The following is a 22,823-nucleotide window of genomic DNA, read 5'->3' on the forward strand; positions in this document are numbered from 1 at the left end:
AGTTTTCAAGACACTTGCGATCTAAAATTTATCGTTGATCATTCATCCATGATGAGTGTCAAGTATATCTGTGTGTTTCATATGTATCTTTCCATGTATAAACTAGTCATTTTTACCCCAAATTTGGTGATTTACTCTAGTAAAATGTTGTGATTCCACCATTGTTATTTTGATTGTTGCACAATTAATAACTTTTATCTCAGAGGATGCCAAAACACAAACCACTTTGATATGATCTTTACTTACAACCACAGCTCTTTGATAAAGACTACAACTACTTAAAGAGTACATATTATTACTATTTACAAAATACTTGAAGGATATGAGTTAGCCAGAGACATTTACATGTTTCGGAAGCACATACGAGTCACCAAACAGGGCATACCACCAGTCACGATCAGTCGTTAGCTTGAAAATTCTTGTAGGAAGCCTGAAAGTTTTGAACTGAAGAAAACAAACAGCAAATTAGAGGTTCAACTGCTACTCTTCTTACACATGGCGATCTCACTACTTCCTTGTTGCCCTAGTTCTTCCAGATCTGCCTTCAGGCTTCCCATTTTAATCCGAATCCAAGCTACCATTGTTCCCAAGCTCTCTGCCACTTTCCCCAGAGAGAGTCTCCTGCAGAAGTATGCTTTTATGATTCGTGTTGAATAGAACATGAAAAAAAAAGTATGTTGGGGTGACAAGGGAGGGGGGCGTCGGTAATTCAAAAGCTAAAATTGAACAGAAAAATCCGATACAACTAGGATATAGCATCTTCAATCCAAAGAAAGCAGAGTATTTACCATAATTTCCTCCCAATTTAAGTGGACCTAATTTAACTGTGCGCACGCAAGTTCGAGTTTTATGGTACTTAAATATGTTTGAAGTAGGGAAAAACTAGAAATTTTGTGAAAGATTTCGAATTTCATTGGTGAGAAAATGAGCCCCACAATAACATCTTTACAGTTGGAAATTTAAAAGGTATTGGATATCATAGGGAAAGTTTCCTTTTTAAAAGAAAAATAAAAGGCAGCCTGGTGCACAAAGCACTCCGCATCTAAACGGGTTCCGGGGAAGGGCCACAGACTAAGGGGCCCGAGAAGGGCCGCAGACTAAGGGGTGTGATGTAAGACAGCTTACTTTTAGAAAGTAATGATAACTCAAAATAGGATGCACCTACTTTTAGTGCATATGACAAAATAAGGCTTGCCCTCTCAAGCCCCAAAGAAAACTCCCAACCCTTCGGACTCCATATATATATTGACTCGATATATGTGGGGACCTGTTAAGTGTTATCTATGAAGGTTCCCAATTGACATCTGTCAGTGCATCACATGTACACTGACAGTGAGGATACATGCTGAAAATAAATGCAGTGCAAACACAGAAAATATTCCATAAATAAAATTACAAAAGTTGATAATTTCATATCATCATGAAGAGAATAGAGCTTACCGGACTTCCTTCCATGACTTTGTTTACGTTGATTTCCGTCACTTCATGAACTGTAACAATTTTATCAATATACACAGTGGTTTCCTCTGCAGCAATGGGAGTTTGGTCAGGTGGTACTTCCAGATGTTCAACATCTGGTGCTTCTGGTGATGGTGATAATGGACTAGAAAGAACCAGAAAATAAATGAAGTCAACAAACCAATATTCAACTTCTATTTAATGATATACAGAAGGGGAAGTGGAATAACAGAAAAGTGTGTGCTACTTGACATGTCAGTTATTAAGAGCAGAGAAATACCTCGAGGCACCATTCTCAGTCAATTGAGAATTTGAGATATAAAATCCCCATCCTCCCTCCGCCTTTTGTTACTTGGTGTACGGTCAAGCAACGTATCAGCACATCTCTTAAGCCATGAGAATGGATTGGAGAGAGCTGAAGATGAATTTTCATTCTCTTTCGTGATAGAAGAAATATCTTTTCTAACACCATTATAACAATTCCCATCCAGACAAGAATCCAGAACTGAGGCATGCTTCGAAAATCTTTTTGCGGAAGGTTTAAGTTCATTGGATGGTAGACCAGAATGTAACTTTTTGGGTGTGGCAATACGATCTTAACATCCTCCAATTTCTTCAGCTGATCAATCTGAGCAATAATCTCCTTCCTATCAGCATGAAGTAATTCCCTTTGTTTCTCTAATTTCAGCCTTTGCACCTTAAGTTCCTCAATAGCATTATTTAGTTCTGCCCACTCCTTATCCCTTCTCTCACGATCCAAATTGATCTCTTTTCTCTCAGCATCTAGTTTCTTCAACTCCAAGCCAACATGCTCCAATTCCTTTTCCAGAGTATCCCTGAGAGATGCAATATCCTGAAGTTCTCTTTTCTTATGTTCTTCAAAGGCTTTCTCCTTTTCCTTTAGGTCAGTTTCTATTTCTTCACGCCCTTTTTCAATGCGGTTCTCTAGCTCCTTTTTCTGCATCTCAACATCCAGCAAAAAGTTTTCGCGTTCTTTCTGAATTTTGTTAAACCATTCTGCACGTTCACTCTCAATCTCATACATGAACGTTTCACGATCACGAAAAAGTGACTCCAGATTTTGCTTATATTCTTCTTGAATTGCATTTTTCTCTGCTTTCAGGCTGTCACGGCTATCCTTAAGAAGCTTAGAAATGACCAATTTCTCTTCAGCCACACATTCAGCTTCCTTCTGCAACTCTTCTCTTTCCTCATCGATTATCTCCCATTCAGTCTCAAATTTAGCTTTCTCTGCTTTCAACCGATCTGCCTCTTTTCCAACTTCTTCCTTCTCTGCTCTAATCATATCAATCTCTTGCTTTAGCCTTGTTTCCAGAATCAGCAACCATTGAGTTTCATTTTTCATAGCCTCCACTTTTTCTTCCTCATGGTCAACGCATTTTCTTTGCTCATCCAGCATTTTCAGAGACTTTTCAAGATCATTTCTCATTTTGCTGATCCCTTCCCTTTCTTGCTGCAGAACTGTTCCCTGCAACTCTTACCTCTTTTTCAGCAGCTTGGAGGTTTCTTTCTTTCTCCTCGATCACATGTACCCTGTCTTCCAACTCTTTCTCCTTCTCAGTTAGTGTTCTTGATTGCCTCTCCAAATCATATTCCTTGTCAGTAATTAGGTCCTCCCGAGACTTAATATCCATATCTTTCAACTCCCAAGCCCGCCTCTTGGTATGGATCTCATCTTCCACCAATTTCCGTTTTGTTTCCAACTCTGCCTCGATAGAAGATATCTTAGTTACCAATGTGGCCTCCTGATTAGCCATAACCTGCTTAACGCCATCCTGTATGGTACATCATAGTAAGAAGATAAAGGGATCAAAAAGTGAAGGATAAAATTATAGTTTTCTTTTGTGCCAAAACTTGCAATCTCCTTGCTTTGCACTTTCCCATGTAATAGCAGTAGCGCTTCCTCTTTCTTGTTAAGTTTGTGTTCCCTTTTGATTATGCACTATGATACATACAGGAATTGATTAATGAATTCCTCAATATCTTTCATCAGGAAAAAATCATATACATAATAAGCAAAACATTATGAGACAACCAAAGAAAGAGGCTCACTTCCTATCTTGCTGATAGAGACTTCAGTTTCACCTCCAGATAGTGTTTTTCCTCATTCAGGGATTTGACGTCATTTTCCTAGTTTGATTTTTCATCATCTAAGTCTTTCTCACGTCTGTTCAGTTCTTGAGATCTGCTAAATATAAAATCTTCACTCTTATCGAGCAAAGCCTGAGCATCAAGTAACTCTTCTTGAGACCGCTGTAGAGTTTTCAGCCTTTCAGATAAAGATTGTTTCTCCATATGTATCTCTCTCTTTAGCTTCACAACTGACAGATCAAAAGAAAGCAACTTAATCATGTGCATGAGGATAATAATAGCACAAGTGTGCCTCCATAGAGGATATCTTCATTCCTACCTACACGACCCAAAAGATATGATCAGTCTTCTGTTAGTTGAGAGGAACAACAAAATTGATCCTTTGGTGTGGAAAATTCACATAATTACATATCTAAGTGTCAATAAACATGAATGCATAATCCCTCTTATTAGGATAAGAAATTCTATTAATAAAAATTAACACCAAGTGGGTAAAGAAAGTAACCTTCCCAAAATACAAAAAAAAATAAAAAAATACACCCAAAATATCTATGAATTAAATTCCCTTAATTTAAGCAACTAATCTACGAAATCCTGTCAACAACAACATACCCATTGTAATCCCACAAGTGGAGTCTGGGGAGGGTAGGATATACGCAGACTTTACCCTGCTTTTATGAAATCCAGTCCACAGTTAAAACTATTTAAAACAGTCTTTCCATGCCAAAGTACATATTCGTGAACACCTAAATTATACATAAGACAAAGGTAAATTATTATCCTCAAAAAGCATCCATGATTTCCTTCTAACCAGACTATCCAAAATTCATAACGCAGTCAATCCTGAAAATCTTACTTCAAAGAGGATAGCATCTTTTTTCTTTCCTGAGAATAGTGAAATCCGCTTTCTAATGTTCAAAATCTGAGAACAATAGGCCCGTTCCTCTACCCTTTTCCACTTAAATAACAGACTTGATTGATAGCAGGATTCAAATCCATGACGCGGGTCAACCACACATCACGGATTGTACACCTTTGCCATTGAACCGCAGTCCTGACGAGCTCAAAGTGAATAGCATCTTAGCGAACAAAATACAACACATGAGAGCAGTTGAACCAGAATGGTCTTTTGACAACCTAACTACTATGGAAACATGAGCTCAGCACCCATCAAACCACACTACAAACAGAAGAACATCTCGAAATAAACTTTAAGCACATACTCTGACTTGAATAATAATGTCTGTCTCCTAAGATCATCTTCTCGTGACTCAACTTCACATAATTTTCTTTCTGCAGTACGATGATAAAGGCTGGCTTCTGCTTCCAAAGATTCTGCTTTACACAACTTTTCCTCTGCATCAGCATACTTCTTCTGAGCATCCCCCATCATGCTTTGTGCTTCAGCCAATTTATTCTCACAGGCACCTTTTGCTTCAGCACATTCTGCTCGCATCTCATGCAATGCTTTCTCAATCTGCTTACAAAAAATGTCAGCAAGATAATGGAAGAACTTGGCGAAACAAACAAGCGAGGTAATCATATGTTTGCAACACATTCCTTCTCAATTCCAAGAGCTTTCTTCAGATTAGCTTCAGCCATATCAGAAAGACGGGCAGCTTGTTCACGCTTGTACAAGAGTTCAGCTGACACAGAAGCTGCTTTAAATTGCTCATTCTTGGAAAGCCACTCCTCCCTTTCCAGGATGAGAAGCCCCATCTGATATTGATGGTCATACAGCTACATCCAGAATAGAGATGCAATCATGAACCAAGTTAGCAAATAAATAGAAAAAATTCGGGTGCAATGAAGACAAAAATAGACAGCAGAACCCCTAGCTTTTTAGGATTGGTCCATCTGTTCAGTCAAATTAATATTCCTAAAGGGGCGGAAAGAACATTACTTGAAGGGAACTTGGGCAAATTAAACTGTAGATGCATTTAGTATAGAAGTAGATGGTTTCCATAAACAATGTATCCGTGAAAATTTATTTCATTTTCTACAATTTAAGGTAATCAAATACTGGAAAACATGTTTCCTCGATGAAACCACTTTCCAGGAGAACATATTTTGCTGTAACAAACACACCACAATGCTAAGCCGCATGAACAAAGCTAAGGATTTTAGCTTTTGGCGTCTACTAACAGAACAGAACTATCCCTCAACAGAAACAATGAGCGCATAGGACAGTAAAATCGACCCCCAAAAAAGGAAGGTACATAATTAACCAATCAAAATGTAAATAAATGAGTGAACAGACCTCAGTTTCAGTTTCGAGTTTGGCAATATAGGCAATAAGAGCTGCTTTGTCTCTGAGTTTAATAGAGTCCTCATCAAATCCAGCTTCACGGAGTCTCTTCCATATGACTTCATCTGTTAAAGGGGTTTTCAAAACACTACCTTAAGTGCAGAGATAGGGGTGATTCACCAGAGTCAAAGCCAATATCCCTGACCCAGGACTCGCCATTCTTGATTTTACCACACAACTGACAAGTCTACAAAAACAAAATCCAAGATTTCACTTTTTTCTTGAGAAATTGATCATTTTTTTGAGTTAATTATCCCTTCACAAGAACAATGGAGGTATGCTATGCTAATGGTGGACTACACACAAACTTTGTGTGCTTTCTTCTTTGCCTTTCTCTCTCTTTTCACTCACTCTTTGCTTTGTTGGCTCTCATTTCTTCCCTCTCTCTATGTAAAGTGGACTTGGCTGTTCACCGTTTGACGAGTTTGAATTGATTTGAACTCTCTTGAAAATTGCACTGGGATTTTTAGCACTAAACCAGCTTCAAAAGACAGCGTTTTATGGTAAACTTTAGGTCGAATAAACAGCTTAGTTTTTTTTTAAAAAGAAAAAAGGACATAACCCTGTCGAGTTCAAACCACGACAAGATGATAAATGTCCTAGCTATGTCACAAGCAATCGTCCAATCTTTTCATATCCTGATGTGTATAGTAGAGGTAGCGAGTGCAGATCATTGAGTGCAGTAAATACACCATAAATTATTTCCTAAAATAATCAGAAACACCATAAACTTTCCTAACATAATCATGCAAACACAATTGGGTCAAAATCATATAAGCTTTTCAATGGTCACAAGCAGACTATTAGAAACCAAAATCCAAGGGCAGAAACACCCATAATTTTTACCAAATAGATGCTACATCCTCTCACTAAAGCAACTCAGCGGCTATATCATACACAATTACAGTGTCAACTTACAGTGGACGAGAGTGTGTTATTGCAGAAACTTAACTCATAAAAATAGCCTTGAAGCTCAAGAACATGTTATAAATATTCTGAACAAGAACCTGGACCAACTTCATTCCACATGCTCATGTAACAATCAATCTAATGTTGTGCCCACTGTATACTCTTTATATCAATGCCCTCTTTAACCATTTCATAGAGTGGGCTCATTTCCCTCAATTTCTCAACCTGCTTGACTGTAAGATCAACCGCACGATCAATTTCTTGCTCAGTAGTAAACCTCCCTATTCCATATCGAATTGACGTATGGGCCATATCTTCTTCAACTCCCAACGCCCTTAACACATAGGAGGGCTCCAAACTTGCACTGGTACACGCACTCCCACTTGACACTGCAACCTCCTTCAGCCCCATCAACAAGCTCTCACCTTCCACATACGCAAAAGATAAGTTCAAATTCCCAGCATATCGCCTTTCAACACTTCCATTTATAACAACCCCGTCAATCTTAGACATTATACCATTCAGTAACCTCTCCTGCAAAGCTTTAATCCTCTGGTCATCATATTCCATTTCCTTCATTGCAAGTTCACAAGCTGCCCCAAACCCCACCACTAACGGAGTAGGTACTGTCCCACTCCTAATTCCTCTCTCTTGTCCACCGCCATTCATCTGGGGCTCAACCCTAATCCTTGGCCTACGCCTCATATACAAAGCTCCAACACCTTTCGGTCCATAAATTTTATGCCCACTTAACGACATCAAACTTATATTCATCTTCTCTACATCAATTGGAATCTTCCCCAAAGCTTGTGCAGCATCAGTATGAAAAGGAACATTAAATTCCTTGCAAATTTTCCCAATTTCCTCCATAGGCTGAATCACACCAATTTCATTATTCACCATCATAACTGATACCAAGCCCGTATGACCAGGCCGTATCGCAGCCCGAAGCTTCTCTAGGTCAACAAGTCCATCAGACTCAACGGGAAGGTAAGTTACATCGAAACCCTCTTGCTGTAGATGACGGCAAGAATCCAGAATGCATTTGTGCTCCGTCTGAGTAGTAATAACATGTCGCTTCTTTTCTCTATAAAAATGCAAAACTCCCTTGACGGAGATATTGTTTGATTCAGTAGCACCTGAGGTGAAAATTATCTCCTTTGGAGAAGCTTTAACTAGGGTGGCGACTAGAGCTCGGGCCACCTCAACGGCCTGATCCGATTCCCACCCGTAATAGTGAGTTCGGGAATGGGGATTTCCGAAACGGGAGATATGGTAAGGAAGCATAGCGTCAAGAACCCTAGGATCCATCGGAGAAGTTGCCTGCATATCTAGGTATAGAGGTCTGCCGGATATTTTTACACCTTTCATCGTGATGCCGCCGCCAGTAGTATCCTGTTCTTCAACCGCCGCTGCCGCCGTGGAGAAAGGGCGGAGACGGCGGGTACCATGGCAGGTTGTGCGCCGCAACGCTGTCGTTAGAAACTTCATTTCATAACTCGCCGCTAACTCAGTGATTTCTTTTGCTTTTGCTATCACAAAATAAATAGGGAAACAAAAGGTATTACACTTCCATATGCAATCGGTCACTTATATCCCTTAAAAGTTAAATGAAATATGTACCAGGGAAAAGGCTCGTATATACCCCAAAACTTTGCAAAAATGTTTAGATATATCCTACGTTTGAAGTTTGGTCTACCCATGTCCTCGTTGTCCAACTTTTTGAATATGTATACCCCTGTAAACGTCAGTTGTTTTGTTGAAAATAACAACATTTGGAATTTCTGTATCAGGAAAAAAAACTTTGAGCGACATAAAAGTGATTATGATCTTTTTTTTATCAGTAGAAAGTTGATCATGATCTTATGTTCAATCAATGGTTCATCAACTAGCAAATGTTTTCTGTGATGTAACTTTCAGGGTAATCAAATATAATAACAGAGAATAGAAACACATATGACAGATGATACAATTGGTGGATAGATAAAAACAAAAGACGAGGGACTTGGAGTTCCTTCTCTCAAGACAAATGATTTCCTCTAGAAGTTGGAGTGCCCTCTATAGGGGCTTTTTGTTACCTACTCACATAAGCTACTTTACTAAGCCTGCACTCTCATTGTCAAAACTTTCATCACATATAAATAGTTGAGATTTTGTGTTTTCACTATAACTTAATATTTACTAGCGGAGAAGTTAATAGTATTGTGTGCTGTTCTCTTCTGCATTACTGTTTATTCATTTCTATACGTGATTTTATTATGCTTTACTTGAGCCGAGTGTAAGGCTGCGTACGCACCACCCTCACAAGTGAGGGTGAGATGATACTGGTATGTTGTGAGGAAGTTAATTAATAGAGTATCAGTAGCTGAATGTGCAACTTCATGAAGTTGAAGTTTAATAAAAAGACCTAAGAGCCTAAATGGCTGCCTGCGCACTAGCTATAAAGGCGAAAAGAGGAAAGCAGGAAGCCATCACTAAGTTAAGGTCAAAATTTAAATAGAAGAAACCATAAAAACAAGAAAGCAAGTGTTCCAAATGATTGTCATTCTTACTGAAAAAACATGTGGGTTGTGGCACTTAAGATGGTAGTAATGTGCTTACCCCATCCTGTGCAATTAGCAGGATTTACTAGTAAATTAAACCAAAAGAAGAAAGGGAGAGATGGTTATAATTGGCATCAATCATGAATAACCAATCGGAAGTTGAGTTGATGAGGTCACAGGCACTTTACACATCAACTCAGCATACAGAAATAATAACAACAGCATATCCAATAAATTTTCCATGGAACTCTAAAGAATGTACAAAGCATTGATAAAGCTTTGCATATTGTCATACATGTCCACCAGATTCAATTGTTATTCATGCCGGCCTGGGTTTGACATGAAAATCTTTCAAGCACTGCGAACTCTTCATTCGACTTTGGGTCATAATAGAACTCTGAAAACATACTAGTCATCCTGTTAATTGCCATAGGCATAATCATCCAAGTGCATGTTTGTAGACGTTGTAGGAAAGATAAAAACAACCTAGTCGGAAGGAATTTCTATAGGAACACATCCTTTTCTGACCTAAGAACTCAAATTTTGAACAACTAAGCAAGAGAGTGTATATTTATCATCACCATACCTACCAATCCCAACCACTCATACCATGAGGATCATGATCATCGTCCAGATCGAAACAGTCAACTTTTCCAGTGTAATTAGTCCTGAGATGGATGTGTGTAAAACTATATCATAGATAGACTCTTAATAGCGATGGATAGTCATTGAGTAATGTGTGAAGTTTACTATGCATTTAATTGTTGTGGTTTGAATGGTGGATATGTTGTTGTGATTGGTCTGCAATCCCAAAACCATGAAATCCATAATTTTGAACTTGTCCTATCAAAAGTGATGCCTTGAATAAAGAAAGTTTGATGGAATATTGTTAATTAAGTGAAATGTGATAATAAAGAATGATAAATTAATTATATTTGGATCGGGTGTCACGTTCTGACACGGTACATTTGGATCGGGTGTCACGTTCCGACATAGTATATTTAGATCAGGTGTCACATTCCGATACAGTATATTTGGATCACATTCCGATACAGTATATTTGAATCGGGTGTCACATTCGGACACGGTATATTTAGATCGGGTGTCACGTTTCGACGCGATATATTTGGATCGGGTGTCACATTTCGACACGATAATATTAAAGGAAAATATATTAAAATGACTTAATACTATCCAATCTCAAATAACTCATTTTCCAAAAGGTCGTGGTGTGGAGGCATGGGTCCTCATGTATACTTTTGATTTTGTTGACTAATTATGTAATGGTTCATTGTATTGTCACTTGGTATTGATCTTGTTAGTTGCCACCTGTTAAGTGCTAAGGTTGATTTCCCGCTATTACTTTATGCAAATTGATTTTTATTTTGAGTCGACCGATGATACCTACTCAGTACATGTTGTCCTGTACTGACCCCTATTTGTACTTTTCTTTATTTTAATTATTTTGTGGAGTGCAACGAGTGTTCCATCGACTTCGACTCAACCTCAGCTTTAGCTAGTGTCCAGCACATCAAGTTTCAGGGTGAGCTATTCCTTCTAGCTCGTGTTGGATTCTCTCGAGCATGGCATGATGTCCATAGTTTTTGGACACATTAAGTTATTTATTTATTATGGTGTTTGATATTTTCAGACTTAGTATTTTAGAATTAAATGTCCTTCAAGTGATGACTTTCAGGTTTTGGGAATGATATGTAATCGACCCTAGTGGATTGTTGTTTTTTACCTTCGTATGTTGGACTTTCGTATTATTGTCGTATTTTATAAGTTGAGTTGCTAATATAAGTTGGAGTTTGTATCGTTGGTTCTCCTACCTATGAGATTAAGTGTAAGTGCCACTCATGGCCAATTTTGAATCGTGACATCTTGTAGTTTCTTGTTCTTCAATTTATGTTACTATTTGTTGTTTCGTGTAGCTCAATTACAGGATTATTGTTGTAGCTTGTTATGCTACTATCTGTTTTTTTAATTATTATCTATTGTCTCTTGTACTTTCATTATGATTTTTTCTAAGCTATTTTTGTCTTGAGCCGAGGGTCTATTGGAAACACCTTCTCTACTTCTCCTCTGAGGTAGAGGTGAGGTTTGGTACACTCTACCCTCCCAGGGTATGTTGTTGTTGTAATCGTCTAATGCTCTTATTGGTTTTCTCAGTGCCAGCTCTATGCTTGAAGATATAAGGCATAAATTGGGGGCCTCAAATTTTTATCAAAAATTAATTATGTTTTAGTATTTACATAGAATAAAATTATTATTTATAATAAAAAAATATAATTTTTTAAAATTTTTTATATTATTTATCTCTCTAAACCTTTTCAAATAGAAGAAATCACGAAAACGTTATTTAGCATTCTTACATTTTGTCTTTTGTACTTTCTTTCTTCAAATCTTTAATAAGATACATAATACTTTGTCAAAAATAAGAATCAATAGTCGAAAATGTTGAACAAGTGAATTACAAATTCTCTTTTTTTATTTCTTCTTAGATTTTTTAAGTATTACAACAAGCATGTTAAAGTGAGGGTATACCAAATTATCAACTTCTTGAATCAAATTCTATGCTTATAACTCTTATTTTTATCTAAAATTACTCAACTTATTGTTTATAGTATAAATTATGTTAACAATTAAAATAATGACTGCGTTAATGAAAAGATATTTTTCAACGTTAAATTGATAAAATCTTACCTAAAATAGAAAAAAAATTAAAGAAATCATTTATGAAAAAATATTAAGTAATAATTTGCATCTAAAAAGCTAGAAAAATAAATACATATAAAGTTTGTTGAAATTTTAGGCCTCTAATTGAAATTTTGTTTTAGACCCCCAATTATGTTGAGCCGCCCCGGGTTTTCTGATTCATTAAACTGCATCTCCTCTTGTGGAGTTCTAAGAATCTCCCAATTTTTGGGCTTAGCCAGCCCAAAAGTGACCTTTGATTAAAAAAAGAGTAACCTCACCAACTGTACCACACATGTTGGTCTTACTAAAAGAAGTTAGGTGTGATGTATTGATCGAGATTTCTTGCTTCTAAATGGAAACTTGGCTTATCTTTGTTTTCATTCATAAAAAGTTAGAAATCTCTTTAGTCATTAGAAAGTGTGGTGAACGAGTTTTTGGAATACTTATTGGACATGAAAATATTGTCAATAATACAGAGAGGTGACAGTTTTGAAGTATGATTGTAGAGCTATCAGTCTACTTTTAGTAGTATGTGCAAAACAACACAAGTCCATATATTACTAATAACGGCTTTCTTCGCCCCAATTTATATAACATATATTGCAAAGGAAGAGAGGGAGTAATATACACTCTCACCAACATAAGTTGTGCTCTGAAGTCTAAATGAGCCCTACATGCGATTTAAATTTAATTGAAGCTCTAATGCAGGTTCTGAATATCCGATGAAAAAATTAATGTACTTCATCCTTTTTTTAAGTTTATTTTGATCTTCTAGAATTCATAAATGTGCTCCAAATCTTTGCCAACTTCGTTGTAAAACGAAAGAAAAGCAGACGAATTCTAACTGCGCTACTGAGTGAAGTGTATTGATTAATTGCTTTTAGACAGTGACAAGAAAAGAGATCATAGAAAAATTTGACTATGAAAGTGATGAAGAAAACAACAAGCACTATGGCCAACCAATTCCTCCACAATACTAAGCGTGAGTCAAAGTTGAATAAGTAGCTTTTTTGTTTTACCCTTCGTAGAAGCTTTCACCTTTTTTGTTTTTTTGTCTCAAACTCACAATTTTTGGATAGGAAGTGAGGGTATTTACCATCTGAATAGCTCCCTCTTATCCCCTTCATTTCATTTTACTTGGCGCCTATACCAAAAGTATATATTTCATTTTACTTGTTCAAATTATGAAATCAAAATAATTTTATTATGTTTTTCCCTATTTTGTAGATAGTATTAAATAATTACATAAAGTAAAAATAGATGAGTTTTAAGATATCATTAATAAGTTTAATTTAGTAAAATATATATTTAATTAAAACTCTCTTTAAAGATTCATCAGGTCAATCTGGGTCAAGAAATATAAAACATAAAAAGTACTTAATTATGTATGTTAAATAAAATCATTGGGTTGTACAGGTCTTATTTTTTTAATTCCATTATTGACTTGCCTTTAATTTTATATATTTGTTTTTATAATGCATGTCATCGATCACGGTGAACTTTTAGACAGTTCTAACGAATAATATATATTTAATATATTTTTTAATTACGTAAACACTCATTTATCTATATAGGTGTAAATGTAACAGTTGAATGAAAAAAATTAATATCTTATTATTATGTAAATAGACACTTATTTGGGACCAAAATAAAAGGCCAAAAATACATTTATTATGAACAGAAGCAAGTAACTTTTGAAAAAAATTATGAATACTCTATATATGTTTCAGCTAATAAATTTACGTTTTTATAAAAACGATGAATCACATAAAAAGTAATTAAGAAACAAAATGTACTAACATAAAATAAACGACAAAAGCAATTGTATTTGGTAATTTGAATCTTACATTTTTCTCATTTAATAGTTAAGTAATTAGAATGTTGCAATTTTCAATTCATCAATAATGTCAATAGGGAATGAACCACGAGGTCAATTAAGTGTTTAACTAATTAAATAGAAGTAACACCTAATACAATTGCTTTTGTGTTTTCAAAAAATAAATTATTAGAGAAGACGTAAACATAAAGCATTCAAAGTTCTGACTAACTAGTTAACCTTATTGTTTATATAGCAATATTATTTATATTTTTATTAGCTGTTTTCATTCAATAACGAGGGCTGAGGGGGAATTTTAAAAATACAACTAAAGAAATCGACATAATTCCATGGGAAATTGAACGATCTGACGGAGTCAGGATTTTTATTAAGAGAACACAAAATATAAAAAAGTAAATATATATAAAGAATTAACGAAATTCAACTTATAATATATATACACAAAAAATAATTTTATATATATATAAACAATGTAATTTTCTGTCGAAAAAGGTTCAGATGAACCCCTTGGTCCTTCTTGACTTCGTCCCTATGCACGACTACTTGCACCTGCAAATAGGGGTGTTGGTGTTTTGATGAAAAATCAATTTAATTTCCGGGTCATTTTGATTTTTTAAGTCCGTAAAAAAAGAGTATTTTATCAAATATGTGAATAAAATTTGCTGACAAATTTAAAAGGCTATGGATATATTAACCTACATTTGAAGAAATAAAATGACGATGCAGACTTTACATCATTATTTAATATGACGATATAGTTTATACTACTTGATTAAGAATATATTCTAAAATTTCCACTACAGTTGCCAAATTAAACAAATGAAAATGTGTATCTTATTTTTTTATGGAAAACGATTTGATTTTATGAAGATTTTGCATCATTTTTATAATATGACGGAATATTTTATATTGAATTTAGAATATATTCCAAAACTGCCACTACATTTGTCACGTTAAACAAATAAATATGCGTACATTCTGCTCACTTTTTTTGTTTTTTTTGGAATTCCTATTTTGATTTGATGAAGATTTTGCATCATTTTTTAATATGACGAAAATATTTTATACTTGATTTAGAATATATTCCAATATGAATATGGACAAAATAGGGGTAAAAACTTACCTAAGCATTTGGTGTTTACACACTAAATCTATACTGATAAACAATAAATATATATATTTGCATCGGCGATTTACATAAAATTAATAGATGAATAATATGTGTTTGAATTTATATCACTTAATTATGACTAACTAACGTATATGTTTACTTTACAAAATTATTTAATTATAATAAATAACATTAATGTAATGTAACACCGGATGCAGATAAATATTCACCCTATCTCTATTGCATGCCCCAACAAGATCTTTAATTATATATAAAAAAAATGTTTAACAAGCAAACAATATCAACTCGACTTGGGGTTGATATTCATTAATAATTTTTTTACCAAACTTTTAAAATTAATTTATTTTTAAAAAATATATTTTCTAAAAAATTACTTTTTGTGAGAAATATAGGTTGTCTTATGCTTGATTGGCTAATTAACCATAAAGTATAAGACAATTTCAATATTAAAATGTTATTCAATTCGATTTGTGATCGTAAATTACTTTTCACTTTTTTATCAAGAAAAAATATTGCATATCATGTGACAAACAAATCTAGCTTTAGATTAAACGAATCAAAAAAATGATAAATTAAGGATATCAAAATCATGGCGTTAAAATAAAAGTCCAAAAAGTTAAGTTTTACTTAATACAAATCTCAAAATGTTAAATCCACATGGCTTTTGAGAAGCTAGATAGCTACTCTATGTCTCTATCTGTCACAAAAATATTAGTTGTGTTTTTCATTTACATGTCTTTAAAAAAATATTAATTAAAAAAAAAAGATGTTTGATTGTTTTATCGTTATTTATGTTTTGAGATATAATTTTTTTTATTAAATATCTAATCTATTAATATGTCATAATTGAGATATATTTATAGTCTTCAAGAGCTATTACTATTGTTTGAGGCACTTGAGGCGAGGGTCTTTCGGAAACAGTCTTTCTACCTTCTCGAGATAGTAGTAAGGTCTGAGTACACTTTACTCTCTCCAGACCCCACTACGTGAGATTCCACTGAATATGTTATTGTTATTGTAAGAGCTATTACTACTCTAGTACATCTCCGTTCATTTTTGGTTTAACATATCCTTTAAGAAGTAATTGATAAAATGATAAATATATATATATATATATATATATATATATATATATTGGATAAGTAAAAAATGAACGAGGGGAATATTAAAGGTAAAATGAGAAAAAAATAATTAATTTTTCTTGAACTTCTAAAATGACAAGTATTTTGATATAAACATATTTTAGTTAGGACGATAAATAATTTGAAACAGATTGAGTATGAGGTTAATTAAATTGTGATTTATGAATTCCAAATTGACCATCAAGCATAATTAGTAATTTTTTTATGACAACGACTTCGTATAGACTGTATAGTATCCTAAATTCTTTTAATAAAACGACGGACTAATATAATATTTTTTTATTTCTCCTAAATTGACAAGTATATTATATAAAGATATGAAGGTAAAAGTACGGATGGAACCTATTTAAAAGTAAAAAAAATTATGATAAATACTAAATTTGATTAGGTGAATGAATCTATAAAAGTTAAAACTAAACATCATATCTTTGATTAGTTGTATTACCTAATTAATAACTTCTTCAAGTTGTGAGGGTCGTTTGGTCGCTAGTTAGGAAAACAAATTATTCATCATATATTTAAATTATTAACATAATTAGTATAATGTTTGGTAATGTTTTAGACGCTATATATAAAATTTGGTAGTGTTTTAGAGGTTATATATTAAATTTAGCACACCAAATATATATGGTGTTCAACAGTTATGCGTTTATAATTTCGTAAAATTAATATATGCATAAATTATGAAAAATCTTCATATTATTTTGTACATGATAAAAGAAGAAGTAAATAATACATGAATAACTAGACTCTATATCATTAATTCTCGCATTACTAATTTCTACATAATTTCAACTAGCAACCAAACAACCTGCTTAATTATCCACCTCACTCTCACAGCCATCTAAACGAGAAATGATTTCCTATATCTTATATAAAAAATTGTGTTTTATTGATTGATTATCTATGTAATATTTTTTGTAAAAAAAATGAATCTAGTGAAAATGATCATTTAATATTTTATTTTATACATAATATATTTTTTATAAACATAATATTTGAATATAATTATTATATAGGAGTAATTTTGTAAATATTGTATTGCTATATAAAAATTATTATTATTATAAAGAAATAAAATATAACATGAGAAATTGATTATAAAGAAAATTATATCATCATATCTTTGAACATAAATGGAAAAAAAAGCATTAGTTCATGTACTTTGAGAAATACACTTCAATTTACCTATATATATATATATATATATATATATTCATGTCTCCCTACTTAAAAAACTAAGGGTTATGAAAAAATGTTGACAGAAAAAATCTATCTCTAACTTTTTTTATAAGATACCATATGATATTTTTGTTAGTTAAATGAGCTTTTTCACATAACCAAATTGTATACTACGTATTGAAAGAAAATTCATGTCATCTTCTTTCACAATTACGTTAATTGAAGTTTAGTATAAACTAAATTATCAATATATACTTAGTTTCTTACAAGCTATGTGCATAGGTGTTTAATTGTTGCACTAAATCCTATTAACGTATCATGATCAAGAGATTTAATAAAGCGAGAATATATATATTAATTATAATTAATTGAAATATTATTTATAAACACATATTATGCATTTATTAATTTGATACAAACATCAATATTAATAAATTTTTATCACGTTTAAGATGAGTAATTACTAAAATCCCTTAATCTATCAAAGGATTCGGATATTTTGAACAAATATTAGTTTGAACCATTGGCAATGCACATAATATAAAAATTCAAGTCATTGGTGTGTGTTTGGACATAAAATTGTGAAATTTGAAAGGAAAAAAAGTATTTATATGATAATTGAAAATGAAAGATGTGTTCGAATATGAATACAGATTAAAATTATTTTTGAATTTTTGTGAATAATTTAAAATGAAAATTATGAAAATAACTTTTTGGAGTTTTTCAAATTATAACAATTTTATGTCCAAACAGTTTTTAATATTTATTTTTTTGAATAAAGTAAAAATTATCCATGACCAAACGAACGAAACAGGAAAATAAAACACTTACGTCTAAGTAATACTATTATTAATTTGTTTTAATTATTTGGTAATGTTTGGCAGGGTATACTTTTTATAGTAAAAACTTGCTTTTGAAATTTCTAAGTTATTAAAAAAAAAGTATATTATCTTCAAAAATATTGCTTTAGAAAATTGTTCCAAGAAGTTTCTCCCAAAATTTTAAGTCACAAAAAATAAAAAGATTTTCCTCAAAAATATTTCTCTACAAAGATTCTTCAATAGTCAATACCAACTCAAATTTGGTAGAACCATCAATTGAGTATCTGAATTTTCATAGTATTGGTGAGTATTCGATTCTGTATTTTATAATTTTTGTCTTTATTTCTTCTTTTTTAAAAAATAAAATAAAATATAAATTTAAAATAAAATAAGAATTCAATTTTAATCAGAATTTTTGAATTTGAGTTAAATTATAATAATAGATATTTTAAATTATTGTTTGTCTTCGTTTGTTCCTCCACTTCAAGTCTCTTTTTCCACTCCCTAGGAAACTGTTCGCAGCACACTTTGAGAAAAAGAAAAATGAACATTTCCAATGTATTAAGTATTGTATAAACATAATTTATACATATCTTTGATGTATAATTATATATCATATATCGATACACTAAATATATACATAATTATTTTGTTGATCAACTCGTATAACTTTTTATGCGGATCATCAACTCACTTATTTATTAATATAATTTATCTTAATTCGCCTAAATTCAATCCAACTCGCTTATTCACCGCGTATAGTTAAACATGTTTTCCTATTCAAAATGACAATATTGTCCTTTTTGTCTATGCACTATATATACATATTATGTGGATCAAAGTTCAAACCCAAGAAAACACATTGAAAAAAAGTTTAATCCAAAATCTTCCGTAGAAAGAGAAGAAAAAATGTGCTGCAACTCCCATGGCGTAATCCCTACAAGCGACCTTCGCTTTCCCCTTTTCCCTACCTACCCACGCACAATTTCCCCAAATTCTCGTCTATTTTGCCCTAATTATACTTCGAATCATCAAGTTTTGAAGACAAAATTTGAGTCATTCAAAGCTAAATCAAACCTAAACGATGTCGTTTCATATACTGATACAGATAAGAGCTTTTACGATCTTCTGGGTATACCGGAAACTGGGTCGTTGTTGGAAATCAAGCAAGCGTACAAGCAATTAGCAAGGAAGTACCATCCGGATGTTTCGCCACCGGATCGGGTTGAGGAGTATACACAGAGGTTTATTCGGGTTCAGGAAGCTTATGAAACGTTATCGGATCCTGGAATGAGAGCTATGTATGATAGAGATATGGCTAAAGGAATTAACTTTGCTTTTTCTTCTCGTAGGCGTTATCAAACTGATGAGGTATGTTTGTTCTTTTTTCTCTTGAAAGTTTGTTCAATTTGTGAATTATTGAATGCATGAAAAAATGCTCAATTTGAGGGCAATTTTGCTTTTTCTATTAAATTTGTTCCTCCTACTCTCCTTTTTAGTTAGTTTAAAATAATAATAATGTTTCTTCTTTAATTCTAACTTTCTAGCTTATATGATTACCATCACATGATTAAATGCTATTTTAGTATATTCTGAATATCTTTAGTTTAACAGCTTTTTAGTTTCTTGAACTCCGTGCAGATTGAGTCTAAGTCAAAATCAGATAAACATATTAAAATTGACGGAGTATGTGCTACTGTGTGCAATTGTAGGGAGTTTAATAGTTATCTTAAAAAGTCACGTTCTTTGTTGTAAAACATTTGAAATAAAGAAGAAGAAAGTGATTTTTTGAAATACTAATTATTACTAGTTGAGTGACTATATAAGAAATAAACTTCAATTCTGGGGGTTTCATTTATAATTTGGTCTGGTTAGGCATGATTGGGGTATTATATGCTTAAATACAAATGCTAATAGGTGAAAATGATTTAAGGGTTATTGCACATAAAGAAAGGTCAATGAAAAAAAGTAGGCATAGTAGAGTATGCAAATCTGAAGATCTATCCAGTGAGGACTTGCATATTGTTTTTATTTTATTTGTTCTAGTTTAGCTTCTCTTTATACCGGTGGTGTCCGAGCAGCTTGTATGCACCTCGACTAATCAACGGAGTGTGTGCTGCACTCTCTCTCTCTCCACTGAGGCTAAGGCAGATGGGACTAATAGTGTGAACTCTACTGGGATTCTGCTGGAGAGATCACCTAGTGGTGTCGCCTATACTAGGATTCATACGCAAGGTTATGACACTTATCCACATCATAAAGGCTTATATGCTGAGGATAAGAATTTGCCTACATGTTTCAAGAAAGTAGAATCTAAGTATATTTGGCTAACTGTTGAGTTCAAAAAAGAAATAATGTAAAGATTAGTGGAATATTTTGGAAAGTAGTCTGAAACAATTGTCTTTAAATTGTTGGTATCTAGATGCCTGAGGCATGGGAAGTCTTAAAATGATCGTTCTCGGGGTCAACTCAAGTAGGTTTGCCATTTGGTCGGATGAGTGCACAATATAACCAACAAAAGAACTTTGTTGAGGCGTCCACTTTAGCATTAGGCAGAAACTAGTCAACTACATGCATCTACTGGGATCGATAGAACTGCTGGAAATTAGGAACAGATGGTTTAGTTATTGATCTTTCTCATATATAGTATGGTGTTCGATGGTGGTGTTTCCTTGCACTGTTGATACTTGTAATCTTTGGCGTTTCCACTGTCTTGTCCATTTGATGGACTAAATGAATGTTATCATGATAGATCTCATTGATAGTGTATGAGACAGTCTACTGTTTCATGGAATAACTCAATTAGTGGAATCTTAAAGGAAAATTGTCTTTCGTCTGAGTATGAGATACTTCAATTTTCTAATTCTTGGGACAGGAGGAGTGAATGGAACTTCTGTTTTCTATTAATCTATCGAATAATAGAACTAACTTTTTTCATGTAAATGATGATAACTGTTCTATAATTACTTCAATAACTAGATTCTCTTATAGTACAGAACGCGGCCTTTCAGTCTGTGCCCTTTTTTTTTACTCCTTTTCTGAAATACAAAGCTACTTCGCGTGTAATCTTGGTTGGTTCCAAGAGACTTTAATATGCGATGTTCTTTAGCTTAGATTCCAATGTTTAAATGATCACAAGTTGTTTGACCTTCTGCCTCATTTATCTCATCAAAACTTGTTACTCATATGTGCATACATAAGATTTTTCTCAGACAACCACTCTGTTTCTTTGACATTCATGTAATTGATTTTTCTTTGCTTGTATGCTCTATGACATGTCTTTTTGTTTCTGAATTCTTGCTATCCTCTTTGTTAATTCGGGTTTTTTCTTATGCTTTAGTCAATGGAGGAGAAAGGTGAGTGGAAAAATCGTTGGCAGTCTCAGCTATCAGAGCTCAAGAGAAGAAGCATGCACAAAGAATCCGGTAACAGTATGTCTTGGGGAGCACGGATGCGCAAGCAAAGGAACGATCCATCATCTTAATCGATAATAACTAATACATCTTATTTTATTTTGGATATACAGGAATATTTTTTCGTCTCGTTTTCTTTTAGTTGTTCACTAGTACTAACCATATATGAATCACCTTATACGCAGTGTATATTGTACATAGAGTATATAAATCAAGAATCTCATTTTCAGTAATACACTCCAGTTTCTGGTACCATGTTGCTTTCAGAAAAGACACTGTTTGATAGTATATTTAAGCAAGTTGGTGGCTTTCATTGTTGTTGAATATATGCTAAGTTGCGTGTAACTTCACTTTCGATGCTGCATCCGTGTCGGATTCTCCAAAAATACACTCCTTGTAGAGAATTCGACATGCACTCCTTGACATTTTTGAGGAGTTCGAGCAACATAGTATATATGTCTATATCATTTGCCAGAAAAGAAAATGAAATTTTCTTCTGATTGTGGTCAAAATTGAGTGAAATCACATGATGTTGTGAAAGGTCCTGATGCCTTTTTTTTCGTTTTGCATCCTCCATGCTGCTGTCTTTCTCCCACAGCACCCCCACCCCCCACAACAACCAAAAAAAAAAAGGATATACACTTCTTGTACACAATGTATAAACTTGTATGATAGTGTATAAAAGGTGTTTATACACACTTTTACATTGTTATACACTGTGTATAATTATAAAATATATGCATGTATACATTGCACAAAGTAATGTGATAAAATAATCTCGAAATTAGCTAATATCTCAAATCAAACGTGAGATAAAGTTAAACTAAATTTTATTTCAAAATTATTATCCAGTTTTTTCTTCAAATAGTACTGATATGGACAACACATCAAGAGAAAAAAAAATTTAACTCTTCTTTTTCTTTTTTCTATTTTATCAAGTTTTTGACACCAAAAAGACAAAAAAGGAAAGGCCTTTGGATTGAGGAGCCTTTGCCAAAAAAAAATTGAGCCATATTAATTTAGAACACTGCTTGAGCAAAAGGTAACAATAGCACTTCTCCATTTAAGGGCATGGCTTACTGATTCATGAAATCGAGAATCGTGAGATTTTTTGTTCAGATTCTAGTGTTGGCAAAAATCTCAAATGACTTTTTCTCATTTGTCCACGTATTTGTGTACAGAATTATCTGATACGTATACTGGCGGAAGATAGCAAAAATTCCCCACAAAAAAAAGTTACCAATAGAAGATGTCAATTCTTGGTCA

General features: G+C 33.3%; 2 protein-coding genes and 1 pseudogene across 2 annotated transcripts; 1 reads left to right on the forward strand and 2 right to left on the reverse strand.

Moving 5' to 3' along the window:
• Positions 1–207: 207 nt before the first annotated feature.
• On the reverse strand, positions 208–6,446 carry LOC129873671 (protein CROWDED NUCLEI 4-like; annotated as a pseudogene).
• Positions 6,447–6,609: 163 nt separating this feature from the next.
• LOC129880960 (cysteine desulfurase, mitochondrial-like) lies at positions 6,610–8,379 on the reverse strand. The gene has a single exon (XM_055955239.1). The coding sequence runs from the start codon at positions 8,276–8,278 to the stop codon at positions 6,926–6,928; it is 1,353 nt and encodes a 450-aa protein (XP_055811214.1). The 5' UTR covers positions 8,279–8,379; the 3' UTR covers positions 6,610–6,925.
• Positions 8,380–18,996: 10,617 nt separating this feature from the next.
• Positions 18,997–21,792, forward strand: LOC129880961 (chaperone protein dnaJ 20, chloroplastic-like). Its single transcript, XM_055955240.1, has 2 exons — positions 18,997–19,515; positions 21,485–21,792. The coding sequence occupies exons 1-2, from the start codon at positions 19,054–19,056 to the stop codon at positions 21,626–21,628; spliced, it is 606 nt and encodes a 201-aa protein (XP_055811215.1). The 5' UTR covers positions 18,997–19,053; the 3' UTR covers positions 21,629–21,792.
• Positions 21,793–22,823: the final 1,031 nt, after the last annotated feature.

The sequence above is a fragment of the Solanum dulcamara genome, chromosome 2 (genome assembly GCF_947179165.1).
Source record: "Solanum dulcamara chromosome 2, daSolDulc1.2, whole genome shotgun sequence".
NCBI lineage: Eukaryota > Viridiplantae > Streptophyta > Magnoliopsida > Solanales > Solanaceae > Solanum > Solanum dulcamara.